Source organism: Oncorhynchus mykiss, chromosome 13, assembly GCF_013265735.2.
Source record: "Oncorhynchus mykiss isolate Arlee chromosome 13, USDA_OmykA_1.1, whole genome shotgun sequence".
Lineage (NCBI taxonomy): Eukaryota > Metazoa > Chordata > Actinopteri > Salmoniformes > Salmonidae > Oncorhynchus > Oncorhynchus mykiss.
Genome location: NC_048577.1, coordinates 50,127,235 through 50,142,875, shown reverse-complemented (window position 1 = coordinate 50,142,875; position 15,641 = coordinate 50,127,235). Strand labels below are relative to the sequence as shown.

The 15,641-nt window shown below is 45.1% G+C and overlaps 2 protein-coding genes across 4 annotated transcripts; one reads left to right on the top strand and one right to left on the bottom strand.

The window, feature by feature from the left end:
• Window positions 1–6,883: 6,883 nt before the first annotated feature.
• Window positions 6,884–12,432, bottom strand: LOC110486706 (homologous recombination OB-fold protein). Of its 3 annotated transcripts, none has more exons than XM_021558488.2 (10): window positions 12,236–12,432; window positions 11,965–12,037; window positions 10,718–11,740; window positions 10,498–10,584; window positions 10,223–10,357; window positions 9,542–9,650; window positions 8,795–8,880; window positions 8,495–8,623; window positions 8,153–8,345; window positions 6,884–8,048 (listed from the first exon to the last, which is right to left on the bottom strand). In XM_021558488.2, exons 2-10 carry the CDS (start codon window positions 12,022–12,024, stop codon window positions 7,996–7,998), a joined length of 1,875 nt encoding a protein of 624 aa, XP_021414163.2. In that variant the 5' UTR covers window positions 12,025–12,037; window positions 12,236–12,432; the 3' UTR covers window positions 6,884–7,995. The 3 variants fall into 3 exon arrangements, with proteins under 3 accessions (XP_021414163.2, XP_036797306.1, XP_021414165.2); XM_036941411.1 differs by having other exon boundaries at window positions 10,498–10,581; window positions 11,987–12,037; XM_021558490.2 differs by having other exon boundaries at window positions 6,885–8,048; window positions 11,987–12,037.
• Window positions 12,433–12,573: 141 nt separating this feature from the next.
• On the top strand, window positions 12,574–15,321 carry LOC110486707 (ankyrin repeat and SOCS box protein 16-like). The gene is made up of 7 exons (XM_021558491.2): window positions 12,574–12,745; window positions 12,975–13,351; window positions 13,569–13,836; window positions 13,997–14,405; window positions 14,571–14,654; window positions 14,907–15,020; window positions 15,114–15,321. Exons 2-7 carry the CDS (start codon window positions 13,018–13,020, stop codon window positions 15,297–15,299), a joined length of 1,395 nt encoding a protein of 464 aa, XP_021414166.2. The 5' UTR covers window positions 12,574–12,745; window positions 12,975–13,017; the 3' UTR covers window positions 15,300–15,321.
• The last annotated feature ends 320 nt before the right edge of the window (window positions 15,322–15,641 follow it).

Sequence of the window (15,641 nt, the reverse complement as noted above, 5' to 3'; positions counted from 1 at the left end):
TTAAATACATTTAAAAAACAGAAATGTGCCATATGCACATAAAGCTTATTTCTCTAAAATGTTGTTCACAAATGTGTTAATATCCCTGTTAGTGAGCATTTCTCTTTTGCCAAAGTAATCCATCCACCTGACAGGTATGGCATATCAAGAAGCTGTTTAAACAGCATGATCATTACACAGGTGCACCTTGTCCTGGGGACAATAAAAGCCCACTAAAAATGTGCAGCTTTGTCACACAACACAATGCCAGAGATGTCTCAGGTTGAGGGAGCGCGCAATCCTGACTGCAGGAATGCCAACCAGAGCTGTTGCAAGATAATTTCTCTACCATAAGCCGCAAACTACATTGCTTTAGAGAATTTAGCAGTACGTCACCTTCGGCCTCACAACCGCAGACCACATGTAACCATGCCAGCACAGGACCTCCACATCCGGCTTCTTCAGCTGCAGATTCATCGGAGACCATCCACCCGGACAGCTGATGAAACTGAGGAGTATTTCTGTCTGCAGTAAAAACCGTTTTGTGCGAAAAACCCATTATAATTGGCTGGGTCTGGTTCCCCAGTGGGTGGGCCTACGCCCTCCCAGGCCCACCCATGGTTACGCCACTGCCCAGTCATGTGAAATCCATAGATTAGGGCCTAACAAAATTATTTCAATTGACTGATTTCCTTATATGAACTGTAACTCAGTAAAATCGTTAATTGTTGCGCTTATATTTTTGTTCAGTATATACACTACCATTCAAAAGTTTGGGGTCACTTAGAAATGTCCTTGTTTTTTGTCCATTATAATAACATCAAACTGTTGTGTAGATTAAAGAAGCAACAAAACTGGCCTTTAGACTAGTCGAGTATCTGGAGCATCAGCATTTGTGGGTTAAATTACAGGCTCAAAATGGCCAGAAACAAATAACTTTCTTCTGAAACTCGTCAGTCTATTCTTGTTCTGAGAAATTAAGGCTATTCAAATCAAATTGTATTAGTCACATGCCGAACACAGGTGTAGACCTTACAGTGAAACTCTTACTTACGAGCCCCTAACCAACAATGCAGTTAAAAAAAATACAGATAAGAATAAGTAATAAAAGTAACAAGTAATTAAGTACAGTAGTAAAATGACAAAAGTGAGACAATATACAGGGGGTACCGGTACAGATTCAATGTCACCAGTTAGTTGAGGTAATATGTACAGTGGGGCAAACAAGTATTTAGTCAGCCACCAATTGTGCAAGTTCTCCCACTTAAAAAGATGAGAGGCCTGTAATTTTCATCATAGGTACACTTCAACTATGACAGACAAAATGAGAAATCTGAGGACCCATGCCAAATCTTTTCAGTCTCCTGAGGGGGAATAGGTTTTGTAATGCCCTCTTCACGACTGCCTTGGTGTGCTTGGACCATGTTAGTTTGTTGGTGATGTGAACACCAAGGAATGTGAAGCTCTCAACCTGCTCCACTGCAGCCCCGTCGATGAGAATGGGGGCGTGCTCTGTCCTCTTTTTCCTGTAGTACACAATCATCTCCTTTGTCTTGATCACGTTGAGGGAGAGGTTGTTGTCCCGGCACCACACAGCCAGGTCTCTGACCTCTCTATAGGCGGTCTCATCGTTGTCGGTGATCAGGCCTACCACTGTTGTATCATCGGCCAATGCAATGATTGTTTTGGAGTCAAGCCTGGCTGTGCAGTCATGAGTGAACAGGGAGTACAGGAGGGGACTGAGCACGCACCCCTGAGGGGCACCTGGGTTGAGGATCAGCGTGGCGGATGTGTTGTTACCTACCCTTACCACCTGGGAGCGGCCCGTCAGGAAGTCCAGGATCCAGTTGCAGAGGGAAGTGTTCAGTCCCAGGGTCCTTAGCTTATTGATGAGCTTTGAGAGCACTATGGTGTGGAACGCTGAGCTGTAGTCAATGAATAGCATTCTCACATGGGTGCTGGAAAGGGCAGTGTGGAGTGCAATAGAGATTGCATCATCTATGGATCTGTTGGGGCGGTATGCAAATTGGAGTGGGTCTAGGGTTCCTGGGATAATGGTGATGATGTGAGCCATGTCCAGCCTTTCAAAGAACTTCATGGCTACAGATGTGAGTGCTACGGGTCGGTAGTTATTTAGGCAGGTTACCTTAATGTTATTGGGCACAGGCACTCTGCTGGTCTGCTTAAAACATGTTGGTATTACAGACTCGGACAGGGAGAGAGGTTGAAAATGTCAATGAAGACACTTGCCAGTTGGTCAGCGCATGCTCGGAGTACACGTCCTGGTAATCTGTCTGGCCCAGCGGCCTTTTGAATGTTGACTTTTTTTAAAGGTCTTACTCACATCGGCTGCGGAGAGCATGATCACACAGTCTCCCAGAACAGCAGGTTTCAGTGTTATTTGCCTCAAAGCGAGCATAAGTAGTTTAGCTCGCCTAGTAGGCTCGTGTCACTGGGCAGCTCGCGGCTGTGCTTCCGTTTGTAGTCTGTAATAGTTTGCAAGTCCTGCCACATCCGTCGAACGTCAGAGCCGGTGTAGTACAATTCGATCTTAGCCCCGTATTGATGCTTTGCCTGTTTGATGGTTCATCAGAGGGCATAGCGGGATTTCTTATAAGCTTCCAGGTTAGAGTCCCACTCCTTGAAAGCAGCAGCTCTAGCCTTTAGCTCAGTGCGGATGCTGCCTGTAATCCATGGCTTCCGGTTGGGGTATGTATTAGAGGTCGACCGATTATGATTTTTCAACAGCGATACCAATTATTGGAGGACCAAAAAAGCTGATGCCGATTAAATCGTCCGATTAATTTTTTGTTGTTGTAATAATTACAATTACAACAATACTGAACGAACGCTTATTTTAACTTAATACAATACATCAATAAAATCAATTTAGCCTCAAGTAAATAATGAAACGTTCAATTTGGTTTAAATAATGCAAAAACAAAGTGTTGGAGAAGAAAGTAAAAGTGCAATATGTGCTCTGTAAAAAAGCTAATGTTTCAGTTCCTTGCTCAGAACATGAGAATATATGAAAGCTGGTGGTTCCTTTTAACATGAGTCTTCAATATTCCCAAGTAAGAAGTTTTAGGTTGTAGTTATTATATGAATATTCCCCTCTATACCATTTGTAGTTCATTAACCTTTTGACTATTGGATGTTGTTATAGGCACTTTAGTATTGCCAGTGTAACAGTATAGCTTCCGTCCCTCTAGTTAGCGCGCGCTAACTAGCTAGCCATTTCACTTCGCTTACACCAAACTCATCTTGGGAGTTGATAGGCTTGAAGTCATAAACAGCACAATGCTTGACGCACAACGAAGAGCTGCTGGCAAAATGCACGAAAGTGCTGTTTGAATTTATATTTACACGCCTGCTTCTGCCTACCACCGCTCAGTCAGATACTTGTATGATCAGTCAGATTATATGCAACGCAGGACAAGCTAGATAATATCTAGTAATATCATCAACCATGTGTAGTTAAAAAAACAATCAATCATAATCACTAGTTATAAGATAAGTTTAATGCTAGCTAGCAACTTACCTTGGCTTACTGCATTCGCATAACAGGCAGTCAGTCTCCTTGTGGAGTGCAACGAGAGAGAGGCAGGTCGTTATTACGTTGGACTAGTTAACTGTTAGGTTGCAAGATTGGTTCCCCCTGAGCTGACAAGGTGAAAATCTGTCGTTCTGCCAATGAACAAGGCAGTTAACCCACCGTTCCTAGGCCGTCATTGAAAATAAGAATGTGTTCTTAACTGACTTGCCTAGTTCAATAAAGTGTTTTAATTTAAAATCGGCCCAAAAAATACAGATTTCCAATTGTTATGAAAACTTGAAATCGGCCCCAATTAATCGGTCATTCCGATTAATCGGCCAACCTCTAGTATGTATGTACGGTCACTGTGGGGCTGACGTTATCGATGCACTTTTTGATGAAGCCAATGACTAATGTGGTGTACTCCTCAATGCCATCGGAGGAATCCCGGAACATATTCCAGTCTGTGCTAGAAAAACAGTCCTGTAGCTTAGCATCTGCTTCATCTGACCACTTTCTTTATTGATCTAGCCACGGGTGCTTCCTGCTTTAATTTGTGGTTGTAAGCAGGAATCAGGAGGATAGAATTATGGTCAGATTTGCCAAATGGAGGGCGAGGGAGACCATTGTATGCATCTGTGTGTGTGGAGTAGAGCTGGTCAAGAATTATTTTCTCCTCTGGTTGCACATTTAACATTTAACGTGCTGATAGAAATTTGGTAAAACGGATTTAAGTTTCCCGTGGCGCGCCGCCTCTGCGTGAGCATTTTCCTGTTTGCTTATGGTGGATTACAGCTCATTCAATGCTGTCTTAGTGCCAGCCTCTGACTGTGGTGGTGTGGTCTACAGCTTATCATGAGATACTCAACCTCAGGCGAGCAATAGCTCGAGATTTCCTTAGATATCGTGCACCGGCTGTTATTTACAAAAATACATAGTCCGCCGCCCCTTGTCTTACCAGACGCCGCTGTTCTGTCCTGCCGGTACAGCGTATAACCAGCCAGCTGCATGTTGACAGTGTCGTCGTTCAGCCATGACTCTGTGAAGCATAAGATATAGTTTTTAATGTCCCGTTTGTTGTCTAATCTTCTGCGTAGGTCATCGATTTAATTCTCCAAAGATTGCACGTTTGCTAGCAGAATGTAGGGAAGTGGGGGTTTATTAGATCGCCTACCAATTCTCAGAAGGCAGCCCGCCCTTCGGACCCTTTTTCTCCTCTACCTCTTCACGTAAATCACAGGGATCTGGGCCTGTTCCCGAGGAAGCAGTATATCCTTTGAGTCAGGCTCGTCAGACTGGTGAACGAAAAAAAAGGATTCTGCTTGTCCGTGGTGAGTAATCGCAGCCCTGATGTCTAGAAGTTATTTTCGGTTATAAGAGACGTTAGTGGCGACATTATGTACAAAATAAGTCGAAAAATAGGTTAAACAACGCAAATAAATGAACAAAAAAACTATTGGTTGGGGACACGTAAAATGTCTGCCTTCCTCACATTTTCCATGCGAGAAATTGCCAAGAAACTGAAGATCTCATACAATGCTGTGTACTACTCCCTTCACAGAACAGCAAAAACTGGCTCTAAACAGAATAGAAAGAGGAGTGGGAGGACCCAGTGCACAACTGAGCAAGAGGACAAGTGTATTAGTGTCTAGTTTGAGAAACAGATGCCTCACAAGTCCTCAACTGGCTACTTCATTAAATAGTACCCGCAAAACACCAGTCTCAACGTCAACAGTGAAGAGGCGACTCCAGAATGCTGGCCTTCAAGTCAGAGTTGCAAAGCAAAAGCCATATCTCAGACTGGCCAATAAAAAGAAAGATTAAGATGGGCAAAAGAACACAGACACTGGACAGAGGAAGATTGTCCATAACACTTTTTTCCAGACAAATCTAAGTTTGAGGTGTTCGGATCAAAGAAGAACATTCGTGAGAAGCAGAAAAAATGTAAAGATGCTGAAGGAGTGCTTGACGCCGCCATCTGTCAAGCATGGTGGAGGCAATGTGATGGTCTGGGGGTGCTTTGGTGGTGGTAAAGTGGGATATTTGTACAGAGTAACAGGGATCTTGAAGAACTCCATATTCCAACACCATGCCAACAGGACAATGACAAAGCACAGCTCCAAACTATGCAATAACTATTTAGGGAAGAAGCAGTCAGCTGATATTCTGTCTATATTGGAGCGGCCAACACAGTCACCGGATCTCAGCCCTATGGAGCTGTTGTGGGAGCAGCTTGACCGTATGGTGCGTAAGAAGTGCCCGTCAAGCCAATCCAACTTGTGGGAGGTGCTTCAGGAAGCATGGGGTGAAATCTCTTCAGATTACCTCAATTTTTTTTATAATATGTTTATTATTTTACAATAAAAAAAAAATCAAAGACAGCAATACTAACAATGACATTCATTTGACAACAATAATGCCAAAGGTCTGCAAGGCTGTAATTGCTGCAAATGGAGGATTCTTTGACGAAAGCAAAGTTGGAAGGACACTTATTATTTCAATAAAAATTAAAAAAACATTATTTATAAACTTGTCAATGTCTTCATTATATTTCCAATTCTTGATCATATTTCCAATTCATTTTGCAACTCATTTCATGTATGTTTTCATGGAAAACAAGGACATTTCTAAGGGACCCCAAACTTTTGAACAGTAGTATGTATACACACACACACACACACACATCTGGTTTCAGCATGGGAATACAAAGTACAGCACTGGATCTGAGCCGACTAGATCCACCTTGTTACACCTATATATAATTGGAACACGTGCAAACAAAGACAGTAGGGTTTACCCTCCAACAGCTCAGATCTTACCAGCTGAGACTTTAATAAGTCTTACATACACACCGACACTGCCTATAAGGCAAAACACAGCAGTGGGGGGTGAGCCACTGCCCCCTACTGGTAGTACATGTTCAGGTAAGGAAAATGGTATATGGCCAAAAGTTCCACAGGTAAAAGACCATGGTCGTGTTCGAGAACATCAAAACAGTGATGTATCATGGGAAAATGTTGGCTGACTGGCCAATACTGAGTAGTTAATTAGGATGCAAGGTGATTTGAATTGTAGGTCAGTCTGTCTCCAATTGAAGTTTGGAGGGGTGCGTGGGGTAGTACAGAAAGTAAGGCTGATCTGGATGTATAGTGATGCCTCTGAGGAGAGAGGTTGGTGGTGGTGAAAGTTTTGGCGTGGGCCTCCCATCCTGCTGGTTTAGCCCAGATAAGACCCCATTTGTCAGACTGTGACTGTCCCAGCCACCCAGGGCTCCACCAGACAGAGCTGGATGAATATATTTGGCCCAGCTGGAAAGAAGGATTTAACTCCACAGAGACTAAAACCCCAGAAAATCCCTCCCCTAAAGTCTCTACACAATTGTAATGCATGGTAAACAGGCTGGACCAGAACATAGCCAGAGGAAGGGGATAGGAAAGACAGAGGAAATGGCAATAAGACAGAAATGGAGAAAGAAGAGCATGGCAGAGAATGACAGTCAGAAGGCTCCAGGAGACAATGTTTAAAGTCATTCACTTCAGGCTGATACTTTAGTTCACACCATGTTTCATCAGAGCCATCAATGTTTAAAATAGTGTTAGTTGACTGAAAGACAAGAAAACTGTTTAAAAACTTTGAGAAAAAGATTTGCAGTTCCAATTAATGGACAATGGCTATGAACAGCAGGATACTCTGCCTCTCCAATGAAACCTTGCAACACCGGTGCCTAATTACAGCACACCACCACGATGCAATTCAACTAGAAGTGTGGATCAATCAAGCCAGGGTTTAAATGGATATTTAATTGTAATGTTTGATTTTCCATATACTGTTCCTATTAGTAAGTGCATTCTCATGCATTTTAATTCTCAATCACTCCAAAGACCGCAAATTAGAGACAAGAAAATCAGAGACCATTTCAGTTGTGTATAGTGTATTATTGAACAGAAGTCTTCTTTAATATATACATGTTTTACAAGACATTATGTGCACATACAGTAGTTAGCTATGATTTAGAGGAGACTGCACTGTGAAGTAAAAAAATATACAAAACATCAGCCAGCAGGTCTTCAAACAGGGGAATGACTGTCTATGGGATGTACCCGTAGCAGTATGGGATGTACCCGTAGCAGTATGGGATGAACCCGTAGCAGTATGGGATGTACCCGTAGCAGTATGGGTAGTGAAGCTTAATTCAAATTGGGGAGACGCGGGAGCGACAGTCCCAGTTCCCAACATCTCAGAGTTTTTCCCCCCACACGGCCGACATGCAATTTATAATGGTGCGATTAACGGTCACAGCACACCAAACACAAAATGATAGCACTTCAGGCGACAAGATTCTCCGGGGGAATCAGGTAGAAAGGCATCCAACGTGCGGTCAGAATGCACCAAACTCAAATTCACATGTAAGTGACAGCTTAGTTGTCCTACATCTCCCCTGTATAAATGTACCTTGTCCGTAAGGGGTAGGTGGGCAGGTGTCAGAGGCAGTAGGACTCAACAGGCAACTCCCCAAGAAGCTCATCAAGGTCATCTGCACAACACAGAGACAGACAAATTAAATCAAACAAACACACAGGGTGGAGCTGCTGATTGGTTTACCAAGAACATACACTCATATGCATATCCAAGTCCCACCTGCGTCCCAGGACAGGTCCAGTGGTGCAGCCGGCGGGCCCTGTGGAACACTAGAGGAGCCAGCACCAGAGTCTGCAGAGACCTGTGGGGCCCGAACATCCTCTTCATCATCATTATCATAGAACAACTCCATCTGAGACACAGGGGCTCCTGGGACACTGGAGGACTGATCAGGTGATTCCAACATTGGCTCCTAGATTCAACAGTAGAGTTAGACAAACAAATACAATACATCTGTCAAGACACCAAGTTGTACTCAATGATTGGTAATTGTTACATCAAACTCCCAACAGCCTAGGATAACAACAAGATATCCTCCAGGCCTTGGTAATGGTCTCTCACCAGGGGGAGTGGGAGCAGCTGGCTCTGTGTGGAGGACGGGGTCGAGCCGTCAGGAGGGTAGATCCTCAGGAGGTTGTTGGGTGTCACGTTCAGGTAGTGGTTACGGTGGGACGGAGAGAACACACCCACCTTCATGAAGAGGCAACTAATTATGGGTCTACAGCTAACACCAGAAATTATCAACACAGTATGTTTTTGTGACTATTGTCAGTGGCTCATCAATCATTTTGAAGAATCCAACAAATGATTTGCAATGAAACAGTAGTAAATAGTGAGGTGTGTGGCCTGTGGAAGTCCTACCTGTTTGAGCAACAGTAACGCCCCCGTCTTGAGCTCCCCTAGTCTGTCCTCTAGGAGGCGCCGGTGCACTGTGCCCTGCATCTCTCCTACAGTCAGACACACGAATTACTACTGTGTTCTACCGGTGCAGTCAGAGCAAAACAGCATACCTAGCCACTGTGCTTCTGCATTGCTTGCTTTTTAGGGTTTTTAGGCTGGGTTTCTGTATAGCACTTTGTGACAACTGCTGATGTAAAAATGGCTGTATAAAATACATGTGATTGAGTCATTCCACATGGAGCACACTGATTACATTATTCCTGCTAATGAAAACAGTGTAGTAATCAGTGCATCCCCTCCAGTGGTAATCTGTTGACAGGTAGCACCATGGGCCACACTTCAGGAGGGAATGCACAGATCACTGAGACTTAATAGTCCGTGGTGATCAGCATGTGCTAATACACGTTCATTTGATGCTCATCCATGATGATAGAATCACTAATAAGCACAACACTAAGGTTAAGTAAATACTTTAATAGATCTGCTCAGGAGTCCTCATGCTGGCTCTCCTGAGGCCATGATGACCTGCTAGGTTCAAGCAGTACTCAGAGAGAAATAGAGAGGAACTGCAAGAAAATGAGAGAAAGAGACAAGAAAATGAAAGAAAGAGGGCCCTAGGGACAATGAAACCGCCAGCCACAGACTCACTAAAATGGCTGTGTGGCCAGTTCTACCTACAAGCACAACCGTACCACCAGTAGGCCTTACCTGTGGGATCCCTGAACACAGCCTTGGCATCAGCGTGTGTGTGGAGGATGCTCTTTAGTACCACAGCCATGTTGGGGACCTTGTTCTTCACCAGCTGTTTCAGGGCCGCCTGAGAGAGAGATACAGACAGAGACCTTCGTACTAGAGCACTACAAAACAAGTTCAAACAACTTCCAATCATTAACTTTAATTAATTAAACAGCTCAATTACTCATGCAGAGTTGCCATAAGCAGTGGCACATTAAGACTGTGGAAAAACAACAGAATAACCATTAAGATGATTAATGTGTGATCATGTTTGGGATAATAACTACTAACACCCCAGGCACAGGCCTGTCATTTGTCCTGATTATACTGATAGAGTGCCACCACAGAGACAAGGGCCATTAACATAGAGAAAAACAGCCCATCCACTTCTATCAGGGAGGCTGCCCTGGGTGCAGAAAAACATGCTCATGAAGTCAAATTATGCAAACGGTGTTACCAAAGTGTTACATTTTTGCACCAGATGATATGGCATTTAAAGCCTCTAACATTAAATATGCTATGTTAAATGATACATATTGTTGAAGGGTACATGGTCACGCACAGCCTGAACACTGTTAGCCTTTCAGTCACCTTTCATGCCATTTACACTACTATAGGCTGTGTAAATTGGATACCGCTAAATGTGCTGGTCACCTTGCGGAGTACCATGGCCACGCTGTAAGAGTGCAGAAAACAGGAGGAGTTCCTTTCGTCCAATCCCATCTCTGCTTTCATCACTGCCCACGGACCTCCACTGAAATCCTCTTCCTCAGTCTGAGAGCTGGGAACCTGGACAAGTTTTTTTTACACACACATCACATGTTCATAAAGCAACATGATATAATAAAGAATGGACAAAAAGGTTAACTAATATCATGACACATGATACATTCTGTAAATGTATAGGCTACACATCAGTGTGATAGTACCTGACTGGGCAGCCGAGCCACAGCCCCATGTGCAGGTGTCTGAGGAATGGCCACCACGATGTCATCCAGGCTCTGCCCATGGAGCTGCTTTAAGGAGAGAGAATGGAACCCCGCAGTAGCTTAGAATCACAACCAAGCACATTGCTGACTGCTGAGATTAGTTAGACTACAAATAAACAGATAGAGAGGCAGGTAGGGACAGAAGCAGAAAGAGACACACCTGTTGTGGTAGGATTCCTGCAGGCCCGGGGAAGCGGCGGGTATTGGGCCGGATGTGGTCAGAACCCGGTCTCTGGGGGGTCTTGTTGGAGTTGGACACCAGCTGAATCAAGTGGTTAGTGAAGACGGGCGTGTGGAGGGAACGTGGGGTGAGACTGGGGGAAGGCATGGGTCCACCAAACCTACTAGAGGGGGCTGGGGAGATGGGGTCAAAAAGGCTGCGTCCCTGAGCTAGAGGTGTAGCCCAGGGCCTCTGTACCTGGGAAGGAAGCCCTCTGACTGGCCTGGGGGTCACAGGCCTGGGGAAGGGGCTTTGGGGTGGAGCTAGGAGGAAAGTAGCACTAGGATCAGGGCGGGGAGAGGGGAAGGGACCAGGGAATGAGGACTTGTGGAGTATACTACTACTACTGGGAAGACCAGACGTTTGGTTAGAGGTACTGAATCCTCTCAGACCCACATTGGGCCCGGTTTGAGCACCACCACAGGCTGTGGGCCGTAGTCTTTTGTCTGGGGATACAGAGTCATCGCTGGGCTTGGTTAGATCTGCAGCTGGAGCAGTTTCTCGGACCTGAGCCCAAGTGCTCATCTGTGGGTCACTTTCATCTAGGTCTGCCAGGTCAACATCCCAATCATCAAAGTCATCCTGCGGCGAGGGGGCCTCTTGCTGTCCTGTTGTGTTTGACTTCATCTGTTGGGCTGGTGAGGAGCTCTGTTGGGTAACTGTACACAGTCCCCTACTCAGTGTAGGAAGGTGGAGAGGGGGAAGAGGGAATGAGTGCAATGGTTTAGATGTAGAGAGCTGTCTCAAACCCAAAGCAGGAGACTGTCCTACACTGTTCGGTGTTGAATTATCTGACCCTGGGCCATTCGACAGGCCCCTATGGGCAAGTATGCCGTCTGTGGTTGGTTGATGTGAGTTATTCTGACCATAGGGGGCAGCAGGAGTTGATGCTGCAGTTGAACGGAGGAAACAGGACTGTGCTGCAGACACTGATGGAGCAGACCAGTCCATCTCAAGTAGATCCTAACACACACACACACACACACACACACACACACACACACACACACACACACACACACACACACACACAAAAGTGTATAACTCATATTCAAAGAAAGCCAGAGGTGTTTAGACTAAATAGTTTCACAACAGTACTCTACATTGCTTGTGATGTCAATGTGAGAATTTATACAGAGGGCTATAATCTGTCATAACTATCATATCAGCAGGTGGTAATCACTGACTGTGTAAATCAGTTTGCAGCACCTCATCATTGAAGTCCTCCCCAACGTTAAATAATCCATTCCACTTGCAAGTCTGTCGAAAAAGAAAGACATCTTCAAATATAGCATCAACTAAGAAAGTGCTAGATGTAAATTACATTTCGCCAACTAGATGGCTGGCTAAGACTGTTAGCTACGTGCCAAGCTATCTAGAAGCTTCTCTCATTTGTAAACTTGTGGCAGCTACCGACCTGGGGACCAGAGCTAGCAAACAAACATGACTGATTCTTACCATAGCAGTCATGCGATCTCGTGTCGAATGTCTTTTCTAACTGTCTATTTACATTGATACATAAGAACAATCGAAAGTGTAGATGTCATTTAATTCAGCCATTCAGTACTTGCTGCCGTAAAAAAAGTTTAACTTTTCAAGCAACGCAAGATGTTGTAAATGCGAAATTTTGTGAGATTGGCACCGCCACGTTCAAGTAAAACGTAATTACGTATTCAATGTTTACGTTGCGTGACGTTCGCGAGATGGGTCGCCACCTGCTGACTATCTCAGTTAATGCAGTTCCCCGAATATCAGATTGCGTTCCCCGTCTATTTATAACAGGCACTAAACTTGTATTGGGGCAACAATATCTTGTGAAAGGACATTTGGACGTGTCTGTAAAACACGTCATGAAGTAGTCGTATGCAAATTACATTATCCACAACAGCAAATGTGCTATATTTTGTATAGTAACTTACTTGAGTTCACATGAAAAAAATCTGAATTCACAGTGGTGACAAGTTCAAGGTGAGTAGAATTCTATATTCACACAACATTGATACTATGTAAATACAATCTTCAAAGACCAGAGACAAAATAAAGTGTTGTCTCTGTTGTCTCTGTCTTGATTTTCGTTTAGTATTGGCCATAACAGTAGGTTTTTAGTTGGTGTCTAAGTCAAATTTGCTGCACTGAGTCATGTTGTGTCCACTGTAAGCAACTAAAATTGGAACTGTTTCAAATGTGTTGCTTGAAGACCTCAGTGGGTTGCTTGAGATTCTGCTCCAGCTTTGGGTGTCATGTCCAGGGACACATTTGCCTTCAGCTCAGCCGCCTTGCATTCTCTGAAAGTGGATCAGGAGCTCCAGGAGTGGAAGGATAAGCGGCAGGCATTGGCCCACAGGAGGGCCATGAGCCGGCCACCTGTGTCCCGGGCCTCCAGACCCCCTCCCAGACAGCAGCAGGGCCTCCAGGAGATCTGGGTCTATGAGGCCCGATGCAGAGACACCACAATCCACAACACATTAATGTGTGGGGACATGAAGGGAGTGCACACTGTGTTAAAGGACCCCTGCATGGTCAACGCACTGATGGAAACAGTACATGAGGAGATGGTGTGGGCTGCAGAGCTGGGTAGGTGTCAAACGCAGATATATAAACTCACTTTTACTGTATGCTTCACTGTTGTCTTTTTGTTAGACCTATCTGTGCCTTTCTTATAGATCTTCCAATCATTCCCCAATCACCGCTCATCGACTCTCTTTATTCTATCCTCTAAACATACCTAAGCCTCTCTGGCTATGAGCATCTGCTAGGTAAATAATGTACATACTCTCTGTCCCTCTGGCAGGGATGTGGACCATGAGCTCCAAGATCAAGCAGACATCTGCATTGCGTCTGGCAGCCAGCAAGGGACACTCAGGCTGTGTGGAGGAGCTGCTGTTTCGAGGGGCGGAGGTGGATGCTGACCCTGGTGGCAGCACAGCCCTGCATGATGCCTGTATAGGTGGCCATGACAGCTGTGTCCAGCTGCTGCTAGCCCACAGAGCAGACCCTGACCTGCTGGCAGAAGACGGCAGTGCACCCCTTCACCTCTGCAGCACAGCCCAGACATTTCAGTGAGTGACAGCGCTCTTAGCCATACTGACACTATGCCTGGTGATCATTTCTATTATTTATAGATAGAGGAATGTTTCAAAAGTTATATGGCAGGTGGGTCTGTTGATGTGGGTGCTAATGAATGATAAGATCATAAGGTTGTGTCTCTACTCTCTTCAGGTGTGCTGAGCTGCTGGTGACGGGTGGGGCAGAGGCCAATGTGTTGACCAGTGAAACAAAGATAACGCCCCTCCATGTGGTGGCTCGTCGGGGTATGGAGGAGCATGTGAAGCTCTTTCTGTCCCATGGAGCTGACGTGTCAGCCAGGAACCGTGAGGGGGAGACCCCCCTGAATGCAGCCTGTGGTGGGGCTGAGAGGCCTGCCGAGGCTGGGCGGTACCTCCGCATGGTCCAGATGCTGCTGGGAGCTGGGGCTGACCCCTGCACTGCAGGCAGGAAACACCACACACCTCTACACAACGCCTGTAGTAACTGCAGCCCACGCATTGCAGAAATGTTACTACAACACGGAGCCAAAGCAGACGTGCAGAACTGTGCAGGATACACACCCATGGACTGTCTGTTACAGGTGGGGTTAAGGGTGGGCCATATGGGGAGGCAGAGGGAGCTACAGAGAGTTATGTGGTCAAAGTGTAAGATCCATTTGGACATAAGGTTATTTAATTATATTAATTATTTTCATAGTCAGTGAGTGGTAGATAAGACAGACTTCTTCTCCTTCTCCTGTCTGCAGGTGGTGGAAGACTTTCCAGACCAGCATCCGGAGGCTGTAGCACGCTCCCTCCTAAACCACGGGGCCAAGGCCGGTAAAAGCTTGGTATGTCAGGGTGGGCAATTGGAAAAGTGTGTTGGGCCAAGCTGGGTGTAAAAATGCCAGTTGGAGGCTGCATTTGGGCCCATTTAATTATATTTTATTGGGATGAAATATGTGCACCAGCAAAAGCTTGATTTTATTTCAGTTGGGGGGCGCTATGAAAATGTTTTAAAGTTAATTCCCTGCAATTCTACGTAGACAATACATTTTGGAGGGCATGATAATAATAATAACCCACAGATTTCCTCCATATAGATGCTGAAGCTCTGCCTCCTCTCCCCTGCCACTCTGGAGGTAATGCTGAACTGCTATGCTGTTGTCCCTTCCTGTGAGGAATGGATGCAGTCTATCCCTCCTGAGATACATGAGGTTTGTCCTTTCCACCGTTTTCAGCTCTCTCGTTCACTGCCTTGACCATCTAATGCCCTTCTTCCATTTCCCTCACCATCTCTCTGTCCCCAGACGCACCAGGGTTTCTTTGACTCTGTGAGGCAGATGACGAGCCAGCCCCGCTCCCTGCAGCACCTGTGCCGCTGTGCTCTGCGCCGCCACTTAGGAAAAGGTATCGACGCAGCTATCAGTAGATTGGACATCCCCAGCTCTCTGATGGAGTATCTACTACTTCGGAATGACGGGGAGATTCGGTGAATAAAGTGAAACACATGGGACAGAAGCCAAGAGAGAGAATGATTGGCATTTACAATAACTACAATTATGGTTGCAATAATTTGTGTTTTCTGTATTAATTTATTAATATATCAACTTTTTATTTTGCCTATGAAAATGTGATACTATTTTTCTGAACTAATTTATGTTCTTGTATGAATTGCATTTGTATGGACGAACCACCCACTACAGGTACACTATTGCTTTCATCTGTACTCTATGTTCAGCACATGAAGGAGAGAGAATGCGAGGAGAGGAAGCCACTTTTTAGTATTTATATTTATACCATTATTTGTTTCCTTGCTTGTGCCCGTTTGCGTGCCA

Coding starts and splice junctions, on each gene's coding strand:
- LOC110486706 (XM_021558490.2), bottom strand. Junction 10,358..10,497: donor TGGCTCGGCTGCCCAGTCAG/GTACTATCACAC, acceptor AAACTTGTCCAG/GTTCCCAGCTCTCAGACTGA. Junction 8,346..8,494: donor AGCTGCTCCCACTCCCCCTG/GTGAGAGACCAT, acceptor TGTTGAATCTAG/GAGCCAATGTTGGAATCACC.
- LOC110486707 (XM_021558491.2), top strand. CDS start 13,018: ATGTCCAGGGACACATTTGCCTTCAGCTCAGCCGCCTTGCATTCTCTG. Junction 13,837..13,996: donor AGCACAGCCCAGACATTTCA/GTGAGTGACAGC, acceptor TACTCTCTTCAG/GTGTGCTGAGCTGCTGGTGA. Junction 14,655..14,906: donor CCAAGGCCGGTAAAAGCTTG/GTATGTCAGGGT, acceptor TCCTCCATATAG/ATGCTGAAGCTCTGCCTCCT.